Source organism: Pan paniscus, chromosome 2, assembly GCF_029289425.2.
Source record: "Pan paniscus chromosome 2, NHGRI_mPanPan1-v2.0_pri, whole genome shotgun sequence".
Lineage (NCBI taxonomy): Eukaryota > Metazoa > Chordata > Mammalia > Primates > Hominidae > Pan > Pan paniscus.
Window position 1 is genome coordinate 155,317,558 of NC_085926.1, and position 26,893 is coordinate 155,344,450.

Below are 26,893 nucleotides of genomic sequence, written 5' to 3' on the forward strand. Positions count from 1 at the left end.
GAGATCATTTGTAAAAAAAATTTTAAAGCATCTTGTCTCTGTTTCTACCACTAGGTCTACTGCATTGTAGGTCTGGCACAGAGGAGGGTCATGGTAATGAAGTGCATGCTACATACTGGTATGTGCTTTCCAATAAGACCAGACCCTAAAGTAAAGTAAAGATGACTATTAAACTAAAATTTGTTTCAGTTCACTTATTTGAGGCTTAAATAGATGGAAAGATACATGAATTCAAGTTGGCCTCCCAAAAAAAAAAAAAAAAATCAATGCCATTCCTAAAGTGTTCTCTTTTCCAAGTTGACCCATGTTAGGAAAGAGGGCTATAATAACGATAATACCTAACAAGTGAGCAGAGACCACTTGCGTAGCTAAGAGAGTCTAATTAGGGAAGGAAATAATGAAAAAGTAAAACCCTCTAAAGTGGAAACAAACATTCTATTTCGGTCCTCCGTGGACGAGAAACATCAACCTAATTTGGGTTTAACTTAAACCACTTCATATTTAGTTTAAGAGTTTTTAAAAAATTGCTGCAAACTTATTTGAGCTGTTTATATAGCTGGGGAGGTGGGGACCACCTACCCTTTATGGAAAGCAATGTACTTCCAGTGGCCCAAGAAAACAAGGCCTATTTTAAATTATGAAGGTTTACAAAATGAGGTTTATTATTTTTGTTATCCTTACTTCTCCCACGAATGGTGGTCTGCGATACAAATGTAAAACAGATATACATTCCACCCCAAGGAATAAAAATCTACATACACCAGTTATTTCCTAAAAAAGAAAAATTGTGTAGCCAGCTATGCTTTCCACCTTTAATGTACATGTGGTTGTCTACGGTGCCTCATTCCAATTCTGTCTCCTGATTTTGACTGGTCCCACATATGCCTACCCATTCAGCTGCTTTCCTTGGAGAAGCAGAGGCAAGGTAAGCCATTTCCCTAGTTTTCGCCTCCCTAATTTCAGTCTGTTAGGGTCAAGTTTTAGCCTGTATACAAATAAGTGCAATGAGAAAGACTTGGACAATGCTGAGTAAAGTAATAAAGTGCTGACATTTATCAAATGTTTACTATTTGCTAAATACTGTTCCACATGGGTTAACTCATTAAATCCTCACAACAAACCTAAGAGGTGAATAATATTCCCATTTTACAGATGAGGAAACTGAGTCAAGAGAGGTGATGTAAGTTTCCCATAGCTGGTGAGTGGCTGAGTCAGGACTGAAATCAAGGCAGGCTGACTCTAAGCACACCCTCTTAGTCACCGTGTTACTTTTGCCCTCATCGTAGGCAAATTCATTCATGTAATGGATTCTTGCACAGAGAGTTCCTTGGTGGTGATCACTGCTCAGTCTACAGTGGTGAGTGCTCCTTCTTGGAGCTGTACTTCAACCAATTTGCAGCCTGCTGAGGCCTCGTATATGAAAATCTCTTTATAATCTACTCAGTATCATCTTTCATTTATGTCACCTCCTAGCAGCCATTATGGATGGCCTTGGCTCATCACATGTTTGTTGTATAATGACTCCATATTCCCCTGTCAACTTTATTCACATCTTTCACCTGCTAGATATCACAGATAGATTGTATAAGCTCAGAAGTATACAGCCCTCTCCACACTAATATTTCCTCCTCCTCTCTCTTAAGTTATAATTATGTCATCTAGAATAAGTAGACAGACTTGATGGAATCAAAGTTCAAGTGAGAAATCAACCCTCAAATTCTTAATTACCAGTATTCTCAAGTACTCATTCAGTCTTATGGCCACAGATGAATTCAGATGGATTTGATAATATTTATTTCCCCTGGAAGCTGAGAGGTATAGGGAGGAGAAAAAGACATTAACCTGCAAATTGCAACACGACATAATTGAGATACAACCATGACACATTTAAGGTACAACCAAATTACTATGGAAGTATAGACTGGGAGTGACTAACTTTGCCTAAGGGGACTGGGAAGAACTCACAGAAGAGGCAACATTTGAGCTGGGTCAGGTAAGATAAGTAGGAGAAGAGGGTAAAAGCTATCCAGGCAGAATAAGCTGTGAAGGTCTCAACGTATGTCAGAGTAAAGGGTGTGCAGGGAAGGGTGTAAAATCCTGAGTAGTCAGAATGTAGGGGAATGAAGTAGACTGGACAGGTAAGAGATGAAGCTACAGAAGGAAGCTGGGGCCATGCCAAGGAGTTTGCATAATAACCCATAGGCAGTGGATGAGACCACAGAAGACTTTGTGTGAGGAAGTACAATCACACTTGTATTTTTCCCTCTCTCGTTGGCCTCTCCAGCTAGACAGGTTTCGTTTATTATATTGCTGCTGTTACTTTGTTGTTGTTAGTTGAAATCCATCAAGCATTTTTTTTTTTAATATGCCAGGAACTGTGTTAAGTGTTTTATATAAACTGTTGGATGGTTGTTTGGGGAATGAACCCTTAGGTGCTACTAAGAAGTCATTTCTGCTCTTGTCTGAAAGGTTTCCACTGCAACCTTCTCATTTGAGAAAGACAAAATGACCCATGTATTTTTGCTGTGTTTTGGACATATTTAATCAAATACTATTTCTTATTTATGAATTTACTCCAACTGAGCATACCAGAGAAATGGAGCAAATCCTGACATTATAAAGAACTGGATAGATCTTTACTGAAAGGTGCACCTCAAGGGCAACAATTGATCGGTTCTCCCAGAAGCAAATTTCTCTACCCTGGAAGTGTTCTGTGAGTCATTCATGGCCTCCACAGTGACACAAGCACTATATGACTATTAAACATGGCTTTATTTAAGTTTGGGCAAAAAGATTTCTGAGTTAATCTGGGAGATAGAGAAAATAAGCATCTGTAGGATTTTGGTTTTTGTTTTATATATACAACTCTTCTCTGCCGAATGTAATATAGATGGAAAAATTTTGATGCTGCTATCAAGCTGTTGAAAACAGTCTGCTCACCCAGATGGGCACTCATTTGAAAGACAGGCACACCCTGTCATTTCCCAGTAGCCAGCCCTGCAGTTCTTACACCTGGCTTTATGCAAGCACAGAAGGTGAGGCATAAGCCAATTAATAACTTGTGTGATTCCAGGCCGTCTCTACCCCCATGGCCAAATTCTGGACTGAAGATTGCAAACGCACAGGAAGACTCTGCTCTTCTTAAAGATCAAACCATGGAGTTTGCTGGAAACCAGAAAACAAAGGAGGTATGCTCTGATAAGTCATAGATTGTATATTATATGCTCTGATCAGTCAGTATGCTCTGATCAGTCATAGATTGTACATTACAAAAGTTGGAGCAGGATCTCAAAGTTGGATTGGCTTTTCTGTATTTCCAAAATCTTTTAAATCCTGGAAATAAAATTATCTGACAGTTTGAACCCCTAAACCCAACAGACAGGACCACTTTGGTGTCAAAGAGAAAAATTTCAAATGGAGTCAATTTTTAGATGAGACCAGAATAGGATAAGGGAGACGATCCTAAGGCTAGAGGTCACAAGGGTCCTGTGGCTGTCTTACAAGCACCCCCAAAATCCCCATGCCTTATATGGTCCCATGTTTCATTGTCTCCCCATAGACCAAGCTTTCCACATAGAAAGTGGTGGGGCTTTTCCAGGGCAGTTTTTGCCTTTCTTTCTTTGTTGACATTTCCTTTCACTTTGGTACCCAAGACCCCATACTGGGCGTCTGCCTTCATGCCCACCTCTCAATGTACCTCAGGAACTTCTTGTTTCTTTTTGGAAAGAGGCTGGGTAGAGATATACACACATGCACATCTTGCCTATTGTTTTTGGTCTTCAGAAATATTGCTCCACAAGGTTTTATTTAGAAAGTTGGACAAATTTACTCAAATTACGCTGTTACTAGCTGCTTAGATTACTACACTTATTCTTGGGACATCTGAAATTTAGCATTCTTTATGGCTAAAATAACTTTCTTACAGTAATATTTCAGGCATTACAAATAATCAAGAAAGAGCATTATTTCTGAGCAAAGGAGCCTGCCTGACATTTATAGGTAATTTTATTAGACTGATCCTAAATAAAATGGAAAAATGGAATCAAATAATATCAGAGCATACGGGAGGTAATCCAGTGTAAAGCCATTAATTTTTGAGGAGAGAAAACAGATCCACAAATGTGAAATGAATTGACCACCTGCAACAGCAACAGCTGTTTGTTCTTCATCATTCTTTCTACCTTTGTCCCCTGTTTAACTGGGCATGGGACCACCCAAATCCAGGTGACATGCTCCAGTCTCCCTTGCAACTACACGTGGTCATATTCAGCTTTAGTCTATTTAGCTAATGGATTATAAACAAAAGGTTGTGTTTGATGGCCTGGAAGATTCCTTCTCCCCTTCCCCCTTCCTGATGGCTGAAAGACTGATGCAATGGGTGGAGACAGTGTCATCTTGGACCATGAGACAGAAGCTATTGCTTTCTGGTGCACTCAGGAATGGTAGAGCAATAAGGTAGAAGGAGCCTGGGTCTCTGAAACATGGCACTCTAGAGAGATTGCCTTCTAGACTTCGTTATGTGTAAGAGAATCAGATATCTGTCTTTGTTTAAGTTATTGTGGTTTTGGATTTTTGTGTTACTCTTAGCCAATGCTACTCTAAGCTGCTATATCAATAGTCTAGAAAATTATTAAATTAATTAGCAATGGCTTGATGGAGGAGGGCAGGATGATGGGTGATGGGCAAGGCCTGATTCTAAATCTAAGAGAGAAAGCACCTTAAATATTCTCTGTCTGGAGTTCCCAAATACTGATCCACAAATAGCTGCATCAGAATTACCCTGGCACAGGTTCCCGTAAATCCAGACTTCTGGTACTCTTTTCAGGAGATTATGACTTAGTAGGCATTCTATGGGGTCCAAGACTGACATTACTTAAAAGCTCCTCGCGTAATCCTGATATCCAGATATACTTGGTAATTATCTGATCTACAATTGTTCTCTGCTATGGGTCCCAGGAAGGGGGGTGAATCAGAACCACCAGAAAGATTTGTTTTGGGGGAAAAAGCAAACAAATTTGAATTGTGAAATAATTTATTCCTCAGGCTATTTAGATCCACCTCTCCTTCTCCTGGTACCCACTGAGAGTCATACAAGTGTCACCAAATGAACTGTTCTCTTTCAGGTTAGCCTTTGATATGGTTTGGATCTGTGTTGCCACCCAAATCTCATGTTGATTTGTAATCCTCAATGTTGGAGGTGAGGCCTGGTGGGAGGTGACTCGATCACGAGGGTGGATTTCCCCCTTGCTGCTGCTCTCATGATAGTGAGTGAGTGCTCATGAGATGTGGGGTAGCACCTCACCCCTCTCTCTTCCTCCTGCTCTGGCCATGAGGTGCCTTCTTCTGCTTTGCCTTCCACCATGATTGTAGGTTTTCCTGAGTCCTCCCCAAAAGCTGAGCAGATGCCAGCATCATGCTTCCTGTTGCAGCCTTTGGAAGTGCAAGCCAATTAAACCTCTTTTCTTTATAAATTACCCAGTCCCAGGTATTTCCTTATAACAGTGCAAGAATAGATGGATACAGCCTTAGTTCAGACAAACTGACAGTTACTTAATTGCATATGGTTATACTGCATGTGGCTACTGTTTTTTGTTTTTCACAGATTACATCTTCCATGGGAGTTTAGTCAACACCAGTGTGCATTACTGTACATTAATGAATCATCTGTGACAAAAAGAATTACCATTAAATTGCAGAAAGAGTTCACTTTTTAAAGATTTGATGGCCTCACACCTCAGAGGTTGAATTTTTTGGTTCTTGCAAAGATCTGCAAGGTCAGCAGATTCAGTTAAACAGCTGTCAGGCAAAGTTGGCCTGATAACACTCAGGCATACCAGTGGGTTCTCTTGGCAGAAAAGGTGACAAGCAAGGGAAAGCATTAACAGAAGGCAGAGTGTGGTGAGGCATTCCCAACAGCAGTGCATAGAAAGGGATTATACTAAAAGTACATCTACACCAGAGAAATCCCCTTTGAAGATCCATCCTCACATTGACAGGTGCAGGCTTGGGAACTCAGTTCTCCCGCCCTCCTCTGGGAAGCTAGAGGAGAAAGAGCCTCAACCAGGAGGAAGCCAGGCAGGACTCAAGGGGTTCACTATAATTCTCAGAAGAAATATAATCAAACAGCACCAAAGATGCATTTTAAGACAAAATTCGAAAATGGATTCTGAAGATACCAAAGATCTAATTCTAACTGGGTTACTCACTCAATCTGAGTTTGGGTAAGTCACATAATGTTTCTGTTTTTAATTTTGTCTTATGCAGAATCAAGGGATTGAACTCAATGAACTATGAAATTCCTTTTAAAAGTTGGACAATTTTATACTTATTGAATAGCTAATTATATTATATATAAATGGGTTCAAGGAAAAGCTCTCAGTCAATTATAGATTTGTTTTTATTTTAATATGTAAAAATCCTAAATCCCAACATGAAATCATCAGAGAGACATGCATGTCTTTGAAACCTGAATTTCTGAAAACTTTCTTAATCCCCATAAACTCTGATGGCATCCTGTTGTCCCTACTGAAAGATGCCATTATGCAAATATTTAGCCTAGTACTTTTAAACATCCACAAACGTTTATTTCACTCTCCCAAATAACATTCAGAGGACTGAAAACATTCTGAACCCAGGCACTTATTGACATGATAGCTATGGGCTCTCATTAAAGGGTAGTCTATGAAATCTAATTCTGTGCTTACTGATGGTCTCCTGGGTTAAGAGAAATTGCAACCTGAAATGAGATACGGCTCTTTTATTGGTTGTTGTTACTGCAAAGTGGTCTTGAATCTTTCAGTGCTCTCTCCATTTTAACCCTCCTTCTTCAGGTGACACAGCAGCAATAAAAGACTCACTTCCTAAACCTTCCACATAACCCTGCTACTTGATTCAGAGGCCATTGTCCATGTAAAAGGACTGAAAGAGAAATTGGGACTCCCAGAAATCCCAGGACAAATTTGTATGTCATAGAACTCCTAGAAATCCCAGGACAAATTTGTATGTCAAAGAGAAATTGGAACTCCCAGAAATTCCAGGACAAATTTGCACGTCATAATAATCCAACCTATTAAATAGGTTGGATTAAGTGCCAGTGCAATTCAGGAGAATGGAGAGAAAAAAGCCAAACTTACTTCATCCACATGCCCAACAGCTCCATAAATCCTTGCCATCTGTCCAGTGAGGTAGGGGAATCTCTCACCAATCTCTTTCAGCATTGGAAGAAAACCGTTCAAAGCCACTGGCTCATAGCCTGCTATCTCTATGAGGATGTTTAGGATGATGTCATTATGGGTTGAATCCTTCAAATGCCCAATTAGGAAAGGAATACACTTCTGAACTACCTATAAAGAGAGAGGAGAGGAGGAGGGAAGAAAGAAGGAAGAAAGAGAAAAGTTAATTAAATTGGAATTAATTTTGAAAGCAAACTTTTTTTGCATTAAACCTGAACTCAACACATTCTGGGATTATTACCCTCCTTGGTACGCAGGCAAATCTCCCAAGTTTAGAATTTAAAATTTACAATAAAATCTTCAGAGCCTTTAGTTCCTTTTCCTTTTAATCTGTGATTTGCTGTTGAAGAGTGAAGTTTAAAATAATGCTTCAGTGTTACTATTCATAAATCAAGTTTTGATGTGTTATTTCCTTATTGGGAATGCTACATTTCCTCCAACCACCATGAAAGCTGCAATTTAAAGGACAATTTAAGTAGGTAGGACATCTTTGTTGACTTTAATCAAAGCCTTCAAAATGGAGAAATCCAGTTTAGAAATGTTTAATAAATAAAAATAAGAAAGCAGAAAAGATCTCCCACATTTTCTTCAATTTTCCATTTTGATCACAAAAATGTAATAATAAGATAAAATTATTAAAGCAAAATGATTTATACCATAGTCACATTATCTTAATATTTTTTCTTGATTCTTAATGCTTATATGAATGTAAAGGTGAAATTTATCTGAGAAAATGGAACTCTTTTGTGGAATAAAGACTGTTAATACGTCACATATTGATAATTTGATGAATTGTTTTGTTGGCTAAAATAGAAGAACTAGAAAGGGAAACCTGTGGGAAACTGAACAACAAAAGTGAAACAGATTTGCCCATCCATATTTCTGCTTTGTTTGTTTCTTTTGTTTGTGTTTGATTTACTTTTTGATTTGTCATTTTTTGAGTAGGGTAGACTTTAAATGTAGCTTCCAGTATTAAAACCAAATCTGATACAAAGCACCACTGCCCAAAGTTGAACTCATAATCCACCCCCTGCCAAAAACCTGCTTCTCCCACCACCCCTTCTGGCCCTAAGTGCCTCCTTTTCTCATAAATGACACCATTATCCACCTGGCTACTCAAACTAGAAACTGTTTCTCCCTTACCAGCAGCTGTTATCCAAGCAATCATCATGTCCTGTTGATTCCAATACCCAAGAATCCCACAGATCTGTTCACTCCCTTCTCTTTATATTTAACCATTAATTCACTCATTCACAAATACTGATTGAGTCCTTCCTATTTGCAAGCTGTAGGTGATGGGGATAGCAATAAGTCTGAAAAGATTCACTGTTTAGTAAAGGAGACATTCAGTAAAATAAATAATCACATCAGAAATGTGATTATAAATTATAAATTTTAAATTTTAATAAATCCCATACAGGGAAAATGTAGGGCTCTGTGAAAGACTGTCCTAGGGCTCTAATTTAGGCAAAGGTTTAGGGAAGGCCTCTCTCAGGGGGACATGGAGCTGAGATCACTGACCCAGGCATCCCACACATGGGTTATTCCAACAGCCTCCTAACAGGTCTCCCTGCCTTCAGTCTTGCTCATTCAATCTCTTCTCAGCTTTAGCCACAATGGTGTTTTTTCCTGCCTTAAAACCCTACAGTCACTTGCCCTTTTTTTAATACCTGACTCGTATCCATCTTCCCACATTCAGTCTCTTGCCCACTTGGTCCACCTTCCCGCAGTCCAGTTCCCACTACACATCACACATCAATTATGATGAATTTTTTGAAAAAATTCTTAACTTGCTAAATTTTCTTTTGCATCTGGGATTTTACTCATGTGATTTATTCTGCCTGGAATTCTTGTTGCCCCTATTTTGCTTGAGTAGCTCCTGATCATTCTTGAGGCCTCAGATGAACTGTTATTTCCTTAAGAAACCTCCCTCAGCTCCTCTCCTCTTCCTTCTCAGTCTATAGTGCCCTTGTGGAAGCTCCCAGTGTACCCTAAGTGGCCCTGAGCAGGTCCTTCACATGCTTCCTTCTTACTGCTGCTCTAGATGCCTTTCAGGCTGGATTGAAAGCTCCACAAGGTAAAGAATCATCCCTATCTTGTACACTATTGGATACCTAATGCCTTACACAGAGCTTATCCACAAGTTGAGTTAATAAGTTTTTGAGCAATAAATCAAAGGAAGGTAAGTCTAATTTATATAGAGTGATATCTGAATAAAACATCTCCCCCACCCCATAGTAGTTAAAGAGTTGTACACAATGTTTAAACATATACTGTCATGTATTACTACAAAACAACTAACAAGAACATAAAAGAAGAAAGTTTCTAGATAACTAAAATTATCCTATATAGAGATTTAAACTTCAGATTCATATCCAGTACTTTTGGAGGAAATAAAAGGGCTAGATTCTGGTAAATGGCATATATGAATGCACAGTTCTACAAATGCTGCCTGTGCATTAGGGAGCAATTGTATGTCCTTCAGGAGAAGCCATGCGAGGTCCCTGGCATATATGGCAGAAGTGTCAGCCAGCTGCTCCAGGTCAGGGCAACATACTTAACCTCATGTTTTTAGCAATGAAAAATGCTTGCACATTTCCTGCCCCATTCTATAAAGTTTCATTTGCCAGTCCTTACTCTTCAGGTCCCGTTTCCTGAACACCAAGGTCTTTGTGACATGTGCTTCTAGTCATGTCACTTTTACTTTAAAATTTAAACTCCAGTGATACGTCCCAAGCTACACAGCATGGGTTTTAGCTGTTGTCCTGTAAAGAACAATTAAAAAGGAAAGAAAAAGAAAAAATGAAGGAAGGAAGAGAAATAAAGAAAGAGAGAAAGGAAAGAGAAAAAGGAAAGAAAGAAAGAAAGAAAGAAAAGAAAGAAAGAGAAAGAAAGACAGACAGACAGAAAGAAAGAAAGAGAAAGGAAGGACGGAAGGAGAAAGAGAAAGAAAGAAGAGAGAAAGGGAAAGAAAGAAGCTCAAGGCAAATACATACACCTGGGCATAGTTGAATCCATAGAAAGAGCAAGGGAAGTGAAGCCCTGAACAATGTAAACTAAATAATAACAATTTTACAAATTAAACAAAAGTTGTTTTTTTTTTTACTCTGAATTCCTAATAGCCTAAAGCTTGTTATGATAATGATAGAAAACACAGGTATTTCTTGAAATTTATCCACACATGAGAAACAAGTCTGCTTTGGGCTTTAGATAGATTATTCTTGGATTAGAAGGAATTTTATTTTCCAAACATAGGGCATTTCCTTAGGCTGGTGTCTTCAGTGCTTCCTCATTGGGAGCTGTCTTCCTGACTCAGGGAATGCTGTGCTTCGCTGAGAGCCAAGTAGCCACTAAGAATATAGATTCTGGCTGCAGAGAACAAGCTGACATGGACTTTGTTCAGGCTGTAAACCATGGACAGCTGAAAAAGCTACCAAACTGGCCTTCTTGCCTCAAGTCTCTGTCCCTTCTGTTCAGGCTCCTCACTGCCACCAGAGTCATAGCCCTTAAACTCCGATCTAATTACCTCAGGTCTCTCTTAGAGACTTTCAAAAATTTCTCATGGCCCATGGCCAAAATTCCAATGCTATGGTATTCCAGATTCCAGTGTCTTTTTTGATGGGCCTATCTGCAGACTCTTCCCCCATGACCCAGCTACATGGCACTGATCACTCACAGTGGCTTGAACACAGAGAGAAATCTCATACTTTCAAATTCGATCTCAAATCTCTACTTCTTGGAAGTCTTCTTTCCAGCCCACCATAACAAATGCAGGACCTGACACTAGGGTACAAGCAGAGGCCCTTACACCACAAATATTCAGCTGCTATATAAAATGTTCTATCCTCCTCCCTGACAAATGTGCCTTTATAACAATCTGTGATGCTTGATTTGAATTTAGAATGTTTGGACTCTGTAGAGAAAACAGGGAGAGATGTCTCTCAGCCCCCATCCCTTGCCCCATCCCTTCTCTTCTATTTCTACCCCTGGCTTTGCCCTGCATGTGAACACCCCAGTCCACATATGCAAGCTCTTCTAGGCCACCTCTCAAGAATATGGGGTCAACTGTCGGCATGGCTTGTTCTCAGGAGAATAGACCCAAGGACGAAGTCTTCACAAGCTCTGGAAGCAGGTTTGAGATACCTGGGAAAGGAATTCCAAGATCTCAGTTACCTGAACTGAGTTTAGTGGGCAAAGGAGTGGATGGGAACTAAGGGTGCAAGTAAAGGAGGGCCCAAACAGAATGCTCTAAACCAAGTAGCCCAGGGTAGGGCAGCAACCCTGAATTCCCTGGTTTTTCCTGAATAGAGTTAGTCACTTCCTCTTCTGTGCTCCCATAGCAGTCTATTCACGAGTTTGGCATTTTGTCATTGAAGATTGATGGATACATCTCCCAGACCACGTGCACCTTGAGGATAGGGCCATCTGAAAACAGTGCCATAACTTAATTTACAGCAAACAACATTTCAATTCCTCTGTAAAGAATAAAAGTTTTCAAGCAATTAAAGTCTCAGGATACAAAATCAATATGCAAAAATCACTAGCATTCCTATATAACAACAGCAGGGAAGCAAAGAGCCAAATCATGAATAAATTCCCATTCGCAATTGCTGCAAAGAGAATAAAATATCTTGGAATACAGCTAACAAGGGAAGTGAAGGACCTCTTTAAGCAGAACTACAAACCACTGCTCAAGAAAATCGGAGAGGACACAAACAAATGGAAAAAACATTCCATGCTCATAGATAGAAAGAATCAGTATTGTGAAAATGGCCATACTGCCCAAAACAATTTACAGATTCAATGCTACTCTCATTAAACTACCATTGACCTTCACAGAATTAGAAAAGACTATTTTAAAAGTCATTTGGAACCAAAGAAGAGCCCAAATAGCCAAGACGATCCTAAGCAAAAAGAATAAAACTGGAGGTGTTATACTACCCAACTTCATACTAAACTACAAGGCTACAGTAACCAAAACGGCAGAGTACTGGTACAAAAACAGACACATAGACGAATGGAACAGAATAGAGATCTCAGAAATAAGACCACACATCCACAACCATCTGATCTTCAACAAACCTGACAAAAACAAGCAAGGGGGAAAGGATTTTCTATTCAATAAATGGTGCTGGGAGAAGTGGCTAGCCATATGCAGAAGACTGAAATAGGATCCCTTCCTTACGCCTCATAAAAAAATTAACTCAAGATGGATTGAAGACTTAAATGTAAAACCCCAAAAGATCAAAACCCTAAAAGAAAATCAAGGCAATACTATTCAGGACATAGGCACAGGCAAAGATTCATGATGAAAACATCAAAACCAATTGCAACAAAAGCAAAAGACAAATGGGATCTAATTAAAGAGCTTCTGCACAGCAAAAGAAACTATCATCAGAGTGAACATATAATCTACAGAATGGGAGAAGATTTTTGCAATCTATCCATCTGACAAAGGTCTAATATCCAGAATCTACAAGGAACTTAAACATTTACAAGAAAACAAACAAACATCCCCATTAAGAAGTGGGCAAAGAACGTGAATAGCCACTTCTCAAAAGAAGACATTCATGTGGCCAGCAGACAAATGAAAAAAAACTCAACATCCCTGATCATTAGAGAAATTCAAATCAAAACCACAGTGAGATGCTGTCTCACGCCAGTCAGAATAGTGATTACTAAAAAGTCAAGAAGAAATAGATGCTGGCGAGGTTGTGGAGAAAAAGGAACATTTTTACACTATTGGTGGGAATGTCAATTAGTTCAACCATTTTGGAAGATAGTGTGGTGATTCTTCAAAGACCCAGAACCAGAAATACCATTTGACCCAACAATCTCATTAGTGGGTATATACCCAAAGGAATATAAATCATTCTATTATAAAGATACTTGCATGCATATGTTCATTGCAGCACCATTTGCAATACCAAAGACATGGAATCAACCCAAATACCCATCAATGATAGACTGGATAAAGAAAATATGGCACATATATACCATGGACTACTATGCAGTCATAAAAAGGAACAAGATCATGTCCTTTGCAGGGACATGGATGGAGCTGGAAGCCATTATCCTCAGCAAACTAATGCAGAAACAGAAAACCAAACACCACATGTTCTCATTTATAAGTGGGAGGTGAACGATGAGAATACAAGCATATGATATGGGAGGGGTGGAACAACACACACTGGGACCTGTTGGGGGGCTGGGGGGAGGGAAAGTATCAGGTAGAATAGTTAATGCATGCTTGGCTTAATACCCAGGTGATGGGTTGATCTGTGTAGCAAACCACCATGGCACACATTTAGCTATGTAACAAACCCGCACATCCTGCCCATGTACCCCAGAACTTAAAAGTTGAAGGAGAAAAAAAAAAGAGCAATTATGTACACACACACATACACATACACATGTGCGTGGGCACACACTTCCTCTTCAATTAGTCTTCAGGCCCAATTTTCTCTTTTAATTACTTTGGCTAGCATTAAGAATCTACTAATCTCTAGAAATGGACAAAATGACTGCCAATTTTATTTACTAATTCCTACCATACTGAAAAATATTATATATTCCAAAAACCATAGTTCTGCTCTAAATTTCAGAACAGTCTACATATTCCAGCACTCCATCTTCTTAATGTTCTGCAAATGACTTCTTATTTTAAATGAATACCAAAAGTGACCTCTGAGTATTCTTGGCCTCGATTAGGTGTGTGAATAGGAATGCTCTACACTGTTGAGCAAAAATCCTAGAAAATAATTCTCTCCTCTAGGGAACAGATCACAAAAGCAGCTCCTCTGTGTCTGAACATTCATCACCGGAAGGCTGCCCTTGCCACTTCCTGTCACTCATTGCTGTATGCTTGGGGATAGAAGTTAATGTCCCAGGGATAACAACAGATGTGCTTATATGTGTTACTAAACTCTGTTCCTTTCGTTGGCTAGACTACAGCATGGTTTACAGCAGCCAAGATTATAGACTTGATTCTCATAAAGGCCACTTGGAAAGTTGATCACCCAGCCTTTTTCTGTAAATGGATCCTGAGAATTCTCTGGAGGTACCAGTTATAAATTACTAGCCAGGAACTGCCTCCTTCCATCTGGCAAGGATAGTGTCCTGAAAAGTAGGATGCCTAGAGGGCAGTGATGGAGGAAGGGGACCCATCTGCTCAGTTAGCCACATCGTGGAGTTCACAGATATGTGATATGTGGATGTTGAAGCGATGCTACCTTCACAGTCTCATGGACTAGTCAGCTTTATGTAGAGAAATTTTTTTTCAAGGGCCAACTGTTGACCCTCCAGCCCTGGAAAGCCATGCTATCCCAGGTCACAGAAGGTGGGTAGTGAGAAGGGCACTCAGGACACATGAAGCATCCCCGCACATTGCCCTCCCTAGAGAGCCCACTCAGTTTACCTCCAAGTTACAGAGCATCAGGAATGCTTTAATGCAGGCACGGAAGCTCTACTTGAATTCCAGTTTCACAAAGTCAAAACCTCCTTAGTTAGCTTCCTATTTCACCTGAAATGAATTAGGCTTAACTTGAAAGCTTCAGTCTGTATTTCTGGTTGTCGCCACTTATTTCCCTTCTCAGTAAACCCTTTCTCCACATTTCCTTCCATCTCCCTTGCTCACTGTCTAATTAAGGAAGGGGTGAGGGAGAAGGTGAATCAGGCAGTTTCTGTATTGTACCACCTGTGGTGACAGACCCTTTGAAATCAAGGGTGTGCTCTAGTTCTAGGGGTGCTGGCAGCAGGAACAGAGCACGAAGAGCCAAGGGAGGCAAGTGGAGAGGCTGCTTTACCATGAAGGTAGGGGTGACAGGAAACGGGACTCCACAATACCCCATTACAACTTCTTCCCCCCAGGTCGGATCCTGGCACGGGTGGGGTCCATCCACATCACTCTAGGTGCTCCCTAAACCCTGGCCTCTTTGTTCTGGGATCCACACTCAGCACCCACAATACCTAGCAGAATGTGAGTTCACCCTCTCCTCATTTTGTTTACTCTCCTTCTTTTGTCTAGCCACCCTCCAACTGCCCTTTCTCCCTCACCTTCTCCTGTATCTTCTGGAACTCTCATTTGCTTCACAAGCCACAGCCTTGATTCTTTAGTGTGTTGAGGTCAAAAGATTTCATTGGTTGGAATTAGACTGGGTTTGTGTTGCAGCTTGGCCTGATCTATCTGGCTTTGGGAAAGTGACCCAGCTAGTGTGAGGCCCAGATGGTTTTAGGATGGTTTTAGGGAAGGTAGTATGACTCTGATGGTCAGTGGGGGACATGAAAGTTGAAAGGCTGATAAAGATGAAGTGCATGTGAAAAGCCACCTCACCCACCAAGTCACCCTTTGGTACCACCACTGTTCTTAAAAACCTCTCCAAACATTGGCTTCTCTATTTATAAAACAAAAAGCTTGTTGTGGGAAATAAACGAGATGTCTGTGATACACCTACATAGTGCCTGGTACATGGTATGAGCTCAGTCACTATTAGTGCCATTGTCTACCCTCCCCTGCCTGCTGGGACCAGCACTGAGGAAACTCCTCCTCTTGTAGCCTTCTCTACAGTGGAAGTGGAAGCTGCCCAGTTATTTCCCCAGTTGGGGACCTCTGCTCTAGGTGATCCAGTAATCCTTCAATTCCACTCCTCACCCCAAACTCTACTGCAGTTTTGCTCATCCTTTCTGTCCTCAATCCTTTCCAAAATTGGTTCTCTCATTTGTGCTCTGGAATACATTCCCCATCTTCCTCCAGCACCTTGTTCTGTCTCCTATTTCCTCTCACATCTTCAATCCCTTTATTCTTATTGTGTCTTTAACTCTCCTTGTTTTTTCTAAACTTCCTGAATTGGCAGTCCATACTCACATGATCCTTTCCTAACCTTCCCTTCCATATGCAATCCACAATAAATGACTGACTTCTCCCACCCTGCCTCAATGATGCTGCCTTTTATAAAAAAGATACAACTGGTGAGCCCCAATTGCCAAATCCAAGGTCAATGCCTGTCTCTTGTCTTTTTTACTTCTCTAGACCTTGACCCTGTTGAGCCACTTTTTCCCCTTTGGAGAATACAGCATGACTTTTCCTCGTTCTTCATGTCTTCACTAGTTTTGTCTCTTGTTAATTTGTTCATTTCTTAATTCAATAACTTTTTTTATTAGAATCCTACTATGTAACCCAGCACTACACCAGGGAGTGCATATGAATATGTAGATAAGAGTCCTATGTACCTTGAGTTTATAGTGCACTGAAAGAAACAGTCATGCAAAAATAACGACATATTGCTCTATGTGCAAAAGGGACAGTGCATACCAGTAACACAGAATTCCCCAGTCCTCTGCCTGAGCTCTAGCCTTGCTCCTCAAAATGTTGTCCCTTGAAGCAATAGCAGCAGCACCATATGGGTACTTGTAAAAAGACACAGTTGGGGTCCCCAACTGTGTCTACTGAACCTACTGAACCAAAATCCCTGGGAGTGAGGCTCAGGCATTGGTCATCCTTGTTGGTCTCATCTCCTGAAGCTTCCTGTGAATTCTGCTTTCCAATATTCAAGATTCCCAGCTCTGAATCATCTGCATAAAAGTATGCATTCTTCAGGATATGGCCTGATGTCACACCCTTTGTGGGACTTCATGGCATCTATTTTCCTCTAAAGTAGAATTCATTACCCCCATCTCTGTTTATGCCATTTGCAAAGAATTTATCACCTTGTTTAATTTGATTCTATGTTTATTGTCAGTTTGGTTCTATGAATGTTTATTGAGCACTATCAGATACTATGGAAAAGTCTAAGATACAGAGGAAGGAAGAAATCATTTCTTGTCAAAGGAGCTTGCAGTCTATTGTGGCTAATTATGCATATAACTATTCTTTCTTGCCTTTCTTTGAGTAATTTGTATGTTGAATACAAATGTTCCAGTCTTCACTTAAGCATTGATTTTTTTTCAAGTGGTGGATAGTGAAACTATAAAGAAATGGGACAACCATAATTGAATAACCTTGGACTAACAATTCATATTCACTGTGCACACATGTTGGTTGATATGGTTTGGCTCTGTGTCCTCACCCAAATCTCATGTTGAATTGTACTCCCATAATTCCCACATGTTGTGGGAGGGACCTGGTGGGAGATAATTTGAATAATGGGGGCAGTTTCCCCCAAACTGTTCTCATGGTAGAGAATAAGTCTCACGAGATCTGATGGTTTTATCAGGGGTTTCCACTTTTGCATATTCCTCATTTTCTCTTACTGCCACCACGTAAGAAGTGCCTTTTGCCTCCTGCCATGATTCTGAGGCCTCCCTAGCCATGTGGAACTGTAAGTCGAATTAAACCTCTTTTTCTTCCCAGTCTTGGGTATGTCTTTATCAGCAGCATGAAAATGGACTAATACAGTAAATTGGTACCAGTAGAGTGGGGCGTTGCTGAAAAGATACCTGAAACTGTGGACGTGACTTTGGAACTGGGTAACAGGCAGAGGTTGGAACAGTTTGGAGGGCTCAGAAGAAAACAGGAAAATGTGGGAAAATTTGGAACTTCCTAGAGACTTGTTGAATAGCTTTGACCAAAACCCTGATAGGGATATAGACAATAAGGTCCAGGCTGAGGTGGTCTCAGATGGAGATGAGAAACTTGTTGGAAACTACAGCAAAGGTGACGCTTGTTATGTTTTAGCAAAGAGACTGGTAGCATTTTGCCCCTGCCCTAGGGATTTCTGGAACTTTGAACTTGAGAGAGATTATTAAGGGTATCTGGCAAATAAATTTCTAAGCAGCAAAGCATTCAAGAGGTGACTTGGGTGCTGTTAAGGACATTCAGTTTTATAAGGGAAGCAGAGCATAAAAGTTTGGAAAATTTGCAGCCAACAATGTGAAAGAAAAGAAAAACCCATTTTCTGAGGAGAAATTCAAGCTGGATGCAGAAATTTACATAAGTAACAAGGAGTCAAATGTTAATCCCCAAGACAATGGGGAAAATGTGTCCAGGGCATTTCAGAGGTCTTCATGGCAGCACCCCCCATCACAGGCCCAGAGACCTAGGAAGAAAAAATGGTTTCATGGGCAAGGCCTAGGGCCCCCACGCTGTGTGCAGTCTAGGGACTTGGTTCCCTGTGTCCCAGACACTCCCACCATGACTGAAAGGGGCCAAAGTACAGCTCGGGCCATGACTTCAGAAGGTGCAAACCCCAAGCCTTGACAACTTCCATGTGGTGTTGATCCTGTGGGTACACAAAAGTCAAGAATTGAGGTTTGGGAACCTCTGCCTAGATTTCAGAGGCTGTATGGAAATGTCTGGACGTCCAGACAGAAGTTTGCTGCAGGGGTAGGGCTCTCATGGAGAACCTCTCCTAAGGCAGTGCAGAAGGGAAACGTGGGGTCAGAGCCTCCACACAGAGTCCCTACTGGGGCACCAGCCTGTGAAAGCAGCCAGGAGGGAGGCTGTACCTTGAAAAGTCACAGGGGTGGAGCTGCCCAAGACCATGGGAACCCTTGCATCAGTGTGACTCGGATGCGAGACATGGAGTCAATGGAGATCATTTCGGAGCTTTAATATTTGACTGCCCTGCTGAATTTCAGACTTGCGTGGGACCTGTAGCCCCTGGATTTGGCCAATTTCTCCCATTTGGAACAGCTATATTTACCCAATGCCTGTATCTAGGAAGTAACCAACTTGCTTTTGATTTTACAGGCTCATAAGCAGAAGGCACTTGCCTTGTCTTAGATAAGATTTTGGACTGTGGATTTTTGTGTTAATGCTGAAATGAGTTAAAACTTTGGGGGACTGCTGAGAAGGCATGGTTGGTTTTGAAATGTGAGGACATGAGATTTGGATGGGCCAGGGATGTAATGTTATGGTTTGGCTCAGTGTCCCCACCAAAATCTCATCTTGAATTGTACTCCCACAATGCCCAAATGTTGTGGGAGGGACGCAGTGGGAGATAATTTGAATTATGAGGGTGGTTTCCCCCATACTGTTCTCATGGTAGTGAATAAGTCTCATGAGATCTGATGGTTTTATCAGGGGTTTCTGCTTTTGCATGGGGTTCCTCATTTTCTCTTCCTGCCACCATGTAAGGAGTGCCTTTTGCCTCCCACCATGATTCTGAGGCCTCCCCAGCCATGTGGAACTGTAAGTCAAATTAAACCTCTTTTTCTTCCCAGTCTTGGGTATATCTTTATCAGCAGCATGAAAATGGACTAATACATTGGTACCCTCCAGAATCCATTTCGAATTCCCTCTTCCTGGCAGCCTCTAGTTTCTGTCTGTGTATCCTCCAGTTCAACAGAAGCTCTAGGGGTAGAGCATGCATCCAAAACAGACAGAATATCAAGACTTCTGTTGGATGTTGGTGGCAGTGATAGATGTAGGAGAAGCATAGTGCCAAGAGAGCCCCTAGCACCTATTTGGAGATGACAGGGAGAAAGCCTGTGGAAAATGGGAGCCTAGAAGTCAAATCTGAGAAATCAAAATAGAGAAATTGTTTGTTCACATTATTTTTGAACCAAACCTCATCTTATTTTTTCCCATCACATTAGCTATAAATTCCTTTCCTTGATGAAACTACTGTGGTTTGGGTGTTCTATTACTGATAATCGTAAGCATCCTAATTGTTAAAATCTTCTACTTGAATCCAAAGAACAATAACTGATTTGCTATCTGGAAAATGAACCTTTGCTCTCACTATAGGCTGATTAATTCACAAATAAAGTTAAGTGTAGGTCTTTCTCTTGGTCTTACCTGAGAAACTACAGATTCCTAGAACTGCATGACGACATTAAACTTTCTTTAACAACATTCTACAATAGCCACAGATTCGCAAATCTGTTGCTTTTTTTTTTTTTTTTGAGACAGAGTCTCACTCTGTCACCCAGGCTGGAGTGCAGTGGCTCAATCTCAGCTCACTGCAACCTCTGCCACCCAGGTTCAAGCGATTCTCCTGCCTCAGCCTCCCAAGTAGATGGGATTACAGGCTCCCGCCACCGCACCTGGCTAATTTTTCTTTTTTCTTTTCTTTTTTTTTTTTTTGAGATAGAGTCTTGCTCTGTTGCCCAGGCTGGAGCGCAGTGGTGCAATCTTGGCTCACTGCAACCTTCGCCTCCCAAGTTCAAGCGATTCTCCTGCCTCAGCCTCCTGAGTAGCTGGGATAACATTCACGCACCACCATGCCCAGTTAGCTTTTGTATTTTTAGTAGAAACAGGGTTTCACTGTGTTGGTCATGTTGGTTGAACTCCTGACCTCGTGATCTGCCTGCCTCAGCCTCCCAAAGTGCTGGGATTACAGGCGTGAGCCACCACACCCAGCCTAATTTTTGTATTTTTAGTAGAGACAGGGTTTCACCATCTTGGCCAGGCTGGTCTTGAACTCCTGACCTTGTGATCCACCAGCCTCGACCTCCCAAAGTGCTGGCATTACAGGCGTGAGCCACTGCACCTGGCCCATTTGTTGCTTTTCATTACTGTATCTGTCTGGCTAATATTTATCTATTTATTTTTAAGGCAAGGTCTCACTCTGTCACCCAGGCTGGAGTGCAGTGGCATGATTTTGGCTCACTGTAGCCTCAACTTCCCTGGCTCAGGTGATTCTCCCACCTCAGCCTCCTGAGTCTCTGGGACTACAGGTGCCTCCTCCATGCCCTGCTAATTTTTGTATTTTTTGTATAGACAGAGTTTCACCATGTTGTCCAGGCTGGCCTCAAACTACCGGCCTCAAGTGATTCACCCACCTCAGCCTCCCAAAATGTTGAAATTACAGGCAGGAGCCACCATGCTCTGCCTGTGATGGTTAATTTTATGTGTCAACTTGACTGGGTCATGGGGCACCCAGATATTTGATTAAACATTATTTCTGGGTGTGTCTGTGAGGATTATTTCAGATGAGATTAGCATTTGAATGGGTAGACTGAATAAAGCAGATTGCCCCTGCAATATGGGTGGGCCTCATCCAATTAACTGAGGGCCCGAATAGAACAAAAAGGTGGAGGAAGGGAGAATTTACTCTCTCTGCCTGATTTTGTGAGCTGGAACATTGGTCTTCTCCTGTCCTCAGACTGTAACTTATGCCATCAGCTCTCCAATTCTCAGGCTTTCAGACTTGAATTGAAACTATGCCACTGGTTTTCCTTGGCATCTATCTTGCAGATGACAGATGGGACTTCTTAGCCTCCATAATTTCATGAGCCAGTTTCTCATTATACAAACATAGTAAGTAGATGAGCGCTTTCACTTAAAAAAATGGACATTTGTAAATGTATGAGACAGGAAATCCTAAGCACATACGCTGTTCACACACAAAGAAACATGCCTGGTTGTGTGGACCATGACATATACAATGTACTTTTTACCTCGAGTTGTTTTTTCTTTGCTGCTACATGCAAAAGCCGTAGTAGATGGTACTGTTCTGGCTGTTCCAGCTGAGACATCAAGGCCAGGAGTTCTGTCAGGTGTCTATTAATTGGCTGAGGCTGCTTTTCATACACAGCAGGTAACACTCTCAACAACATGGTGTTACCTGTTGAGGGAACAATAAAGGGAATGATGACTTTATCAGGCCATGAGCAACAGAAATAACATTATTACCAATGTAATAATATTTGCACTTACACATTAAATAGCACAGACTGATGGCCAATTCTTTTGCTAAAAATAACATGGTACCTTATTCTGAGATTAAAATGTGATTTAATCCGATTCCACAAAAGGAAATATTTTATGATATAATCAGCACCATTAACTAATGAAAAATGTTCCTAAGTAACGCACCATGGGGATAGAGGAACTTTGACAGTAATCAGACCACACCCTTGAGAAGGAAACAGTTCCAATAAAGAATTCCTGATGATAAACAAAATTTAAACGATGTTTAAATGAAAACTAAGCAGTGCTGTAATCATGGACCTAAATGAAACTGAACAACAAAAAAAGTGCAAAGGAATGAATTCACATTCCTGGAAGACACAGAATCATAATTTAGACAACTCACATACAGAAACTATGCCTTATTTTATGAATAGTTTAAGAAGTAGTAATGCAAATTTAAATCCCCAATTTCTGCACTATTTCAAGGGAAGTTTAGCCTCAGCTGATTTGTCACACATAATTTCCTCAAAGATATGTATAGACAACTAGATTTATAATGGCAAAACCTCAAGAAAACTATTACATAACGTATAGAAACTTATCTGCAATCAACATATGGGCAACATCTGCTTATCACTCTATGGTATAGATTTTTTTTCTCAAAATCCTCACAAGTACTTAAATGTCGCAGGGGAATTGGTTTCTAGGGATTTTTTGAACAAGAATTTTTTTGACTCTACTTTTACTTTAAATTTGGCTTTGTATATAGAAGCCATACACAGAAAGAATCAAATAAGAAGGAATTACACATATATGGACCTTAATTAAATGGTAGGAACATGCCTATATATAAAAGACAATTTAGATATGATCATTAAAGAAAGAAGGCCAGAATTTTCAGAATATCAATATCTTAATTTAACGAAAGCGTGATTCTGGATAAAACTGAATGAATTGAATGAATTTGGAGATAATAAAAAATGAGAATTGTTTTTTCCACATGTAGTTCATAGAATAAATCTAAAACAGGTTTTATCATGTTCCCCAGAATACAAGTTGTTGGAAATATTTAGAGTTTTCTTTTAAAAGGTTGTGTTCATCAGTATTTATTTTCAATAGTTTAATTTTCAACAATTTGTTTTGTTTTCTGTTTATTTTACTATGAGCGTCTCCTTAAAAGATCAGGAATTTTTTAATGCAATACCCAATTTGTAAAGCCCATGTTAGATTATAGAACTTAGTTATGAGGACATACTGATCAACTGCTAAAAATGGTCACATTAAAAGGGACTGTAGTTGCAGTCTAAGACAGGAAACTGTTGCATGGCATTTCGGTACAAAACTCACTACAGAGGCCCTGGGAGCCTTGAAGGGAAAAACCCCAGATTAGTCATTTTCAGCTGACTTGAATTTCAATCAAACAATACAAAAAACAAATGCAGAACTTTTGCAGAAATCTTATAAATTCCATTAGTCAATAATACCTTCTTTTAAATTATGAAATAGTTCAAGTCATCAAACAAATGTAGGCAATAATATAAGGAACATTGGTGTGCCTACCAACCAGATTTGTCAAAACTTAACCTTATATAATAATTGCTTTTCATCCCATTTGTTTCCTTTTCTCCCCAGAGGCAACCATCATCCTAAAGGGAGTATTTATGATCTCCATAAGTATTTTTACACTTTAATTACATGCATATGTATCAATAAACATTATATAGTATTGTTTTGGATGCTTTAAAATTTTATATGAATACCATCATACTCTACACATCCCTTCACAACATATTTTTTTCCTATTCAACATTTTGTAGAAGTTATATCTCCAAGAAGCTCTCCTTCATTTACTCTCACAGCCATGTGTTATTCCAGTGTATAAATATCCAACAACTTATTCATATACTCTCTGTGATTGAAAGATATTATGTTGTTATTATTATTCATTGCCTTAATCAATAATGCTGAAATAACTGTCTCTTTGTGCAAAAATGGGAGATATTTCTTAGGGTAGTGCTTCTGAGTCTAATGTGCTTAGAAGTCACCTGGGCATATCTTTAAAACACAGATGTTGATTCAACAGGTTGGAGGTAGGGTTTGAGCGTCTGAATTTCTAACAAGCTCTCAGGTGACACTGATGGTCCATGGACCAAATAGTTAAGTGGCAAAGCACTGAGTATGTCCCTAGGAGTTGACTTTGTAGATGTTCCAAAATTTCTTTGTGAAGCAGTTGTATTCATTTTCTATAGCTGTTATTAGAAATTATCTCAAAATTAGTGGCCTAAAATAACACAAATTTATTATCTTATATTTCTGTAGTTCAGAAGTCTGACATAAGTCTCCCTAAGTTAAAATCAATGTGTGCCCAGGGCTGGGTTCCTTTCTGGATGCTCTAGGAGAGAATTTGTTTCCTTGGCTTAACCAGTGATATGCTTTGGCTCCATGTCCCCACCTAAATCTCATCTTGAATTGTAATCCTCACGTGTCAAGGGAGGGACCTGGTGGGAGGAGGTTGGATCATAAGGGTAGTTTTATCCATGCTGTTTTCATGATAGTGAGGGAGTTCTCATGAGATCTGATGGTTTAAAAGTGGCAGTTTCCGCTGTACTCTCCCTCACTCCTGCTGCCATGTAAGACGTGCCTTGTTTCCCCTTTGCTTTCCGCCAGGATTGTAAGTTTCCTGAGGCCTCCTCAGCCACGTGGAACTGAGTCAATTAAACCTCTTTTCTCCATAAATTACCCAGTCTCAGGTAGTATCTTTATAGCAGTGTGAAAACAGACTAATACATCCAGCTTTTAGAGGCTGCCTGAATTTCTTGGTTTGTGGCCCCTTTCTCCATCTTCACAGCCAGCAACATGGCATCTCTCTGATCCCTGTTCCTTCATCTCATCTCTCCCCTTGATTCTCTCTTCTGCTTCCCTTTTCCACTTTTAAGGACCCTTGTGATTGTATTGGGTTTAACTGAATAATCTAGGATTATCTCCCTATCTTATTTAGCAACCTTAATTCTATCTGAAATGCATATTACATAACATGTTCATAGGTTCCGGGGATTAGAACATGGACATCTTTGGGGGACCAGTATTCTGCCTACCACCAAGATTATGACAATCTACTCCCACCAGCAGCATGAGTGTTTCTGTTGGTCCACATTCTTGCCAGCATTTGGTTGTGACAGACATCGGTGTTTGCTAATCTGATGGGATGTATCTAATATTTTTGCTTTAATTTTCATTTCCCAATTACTTGTTATATATTATATATAACAAATTATATATATACATATATATATAATTGTTTCTGAGATGGAGTCTCACACTGTTGTCTGGGCTGGAGTGCAGTGGCGTGATCTTGGCTCACTGCAACCTCCGCTTCATGGGTTCAAGTGATTCTCCTGCCTCAGCCTCCCAAATAGCTGGGATTACAGGTGCCTGCCAACACACCCAGCTAATTTTTTTGTATTTTTAGTAGAGATGGAGTTTCACTATGTTGGCCAGGCTGGTCTCAAACTCCTGACCTTGTGATCTGCCCACCTCAGCCTCTCAAAGTGCTGGGATTACAGGCGTGAGCCACCACACCCAGCCCTTTTCATATATTTATAGGTGATTTCCTCACTTGTGATTTGGCCATTCACATTCTTTGCCTATATGTTATTAGGATGTTGACATTTTTTCTTATTAATTTTTAGAAGTTCCTTAATTATTCTGAGCTACTGAATGAATTTTTGATTTATTGATTTAAAATTACATTCTTAATATAGTCAACTGTTTTCATTTTTTTACTTCATGGTTTAGGTTTTTTTGTTAGAAATCTTTCTGTATTCCAGGTTCATAAAAATATTCTCCTATATTTTCTCTTAAAGGCATTATGGTTTTGCTTTCTTGTAGTTGTCTTTAATCTGTCTGGAAATGACTTTGGTACATAGGAGGAAGAAGTTTAATTATATATTTTTCTTTGTATACAAATAATTTTTTCTATTGAGTAGTCAATTGTTACTCTTCTGATTTGCCACACCTCTTTCATATATTAGGTTTTCCATATGTGTCTGGGTCTGTTTCTGGGCATTTATCCATCTCTTCATCAAGTCTACATTTTCTTAATTACAATAATTTTATAATAAATCATTATATCCCATAGGACCTACTTCCTGACCTCCTACTTCTTCAAGCTCTTCTTGGCTACTCTATACAAATTTTAGTATCAGTCTGTCAACATCCTTGAAAAACCAGACTGGGACTTCTTTTTCATATTGAACATATTGACTAATTTGGCATAACTGACATCTTTGTAAAACTGAGTCTTCTCATTTAAGGAGATAATTTATCTTTCTGTCTATGTAGATCTTTTTATGTTTTTAAATAAGGTGTTATAATTAGCTGTGTCTTATGTTAAATTGTTGCTTAGGTATCCCATAGCTATTTTTGCTACTGTAAATGAAAACTTTATTTTCAAAGGCATTTTCAATTTATCTGCTGGTATTAATAAAGCAATAGATTTTTGTATGTTGATCTTATATCCAACAAAAGTTGCTCAGTTCTTATTAATATGTCTTTTGAGTCTCTTAGATTTTTCTGTATGTAGATGATCCACTCATGATAAATAATAACAACTTCATTTCTTTCCATCCTAATCCTTATGTTTCTTCTCCTTATGTCCTTATGTCCTTATGTCCTACTTTATAGGCAGGGACTTCCAATACACACTTTGATGAATAGAGTCACTGTCCACGGGTATCCTTGTGTTAATCCTGTTTTTCAAAAGTATGTTTCCAAGGATTTACAATTACATATGTATCTGTTTCTATAGGTTTTGGTATTTATGTTTTTTTCAGTTTAAGTAAGTTCCTGTCTGCTTTCTAGTTTGATTATTTTGAGTGCTGAATTTTATCAAACATTCTTCTCATCTGTTGATATGATGATTCTTCTCCTTTAAACTGTTAATGTAATAAGTTAACAGCTATTCTAACATTTAATCAATCTTGCAGTCTTGGAATAAACTCAACTTGCTTATGATATATTTTTATGCACATTGCTGTGCATAATGTGTATTTTTATGCATATTGCTGTGTTTGGCTAATACTTTATT

General features: G+C 39.8%; 1 protein-coding gene across 5 annotated transcripts in view; it reads right to left on the minus strand.

Moving 5' to 3' along the window:
* Positions 1-26,893, minus strand: part of VEPH1 (ventricular zone expressed PH domain containing 1) — a 274,555-nt gene that overhangs the window by 146,824 nt on the left and 100,838 nt on the right. For 4 of the 5 annotated variants that reach the window (XM_063602997.1, XM_063602998.1, XM_008956082.5 and 1 more), the window contains 2 exons: positions 21,573-21,739; positions 7,134-7,343 (listed from right to left, as the gene is read on the minus strand). In XM_063602997.1, the coding sequence (XP_063459067.1) occupies positions 7,134-7,343; positions 21,573-21,739 (377 nt within the window). Of the gene's footprint in view, positions 1-2,703; positions 3,166-7,133; positions 7,344-21,572; positions 21,740-26,893 lie in introns of those variants that run through there. The other variant, XM_063602999.1, reaches the window with a different exon arrangement.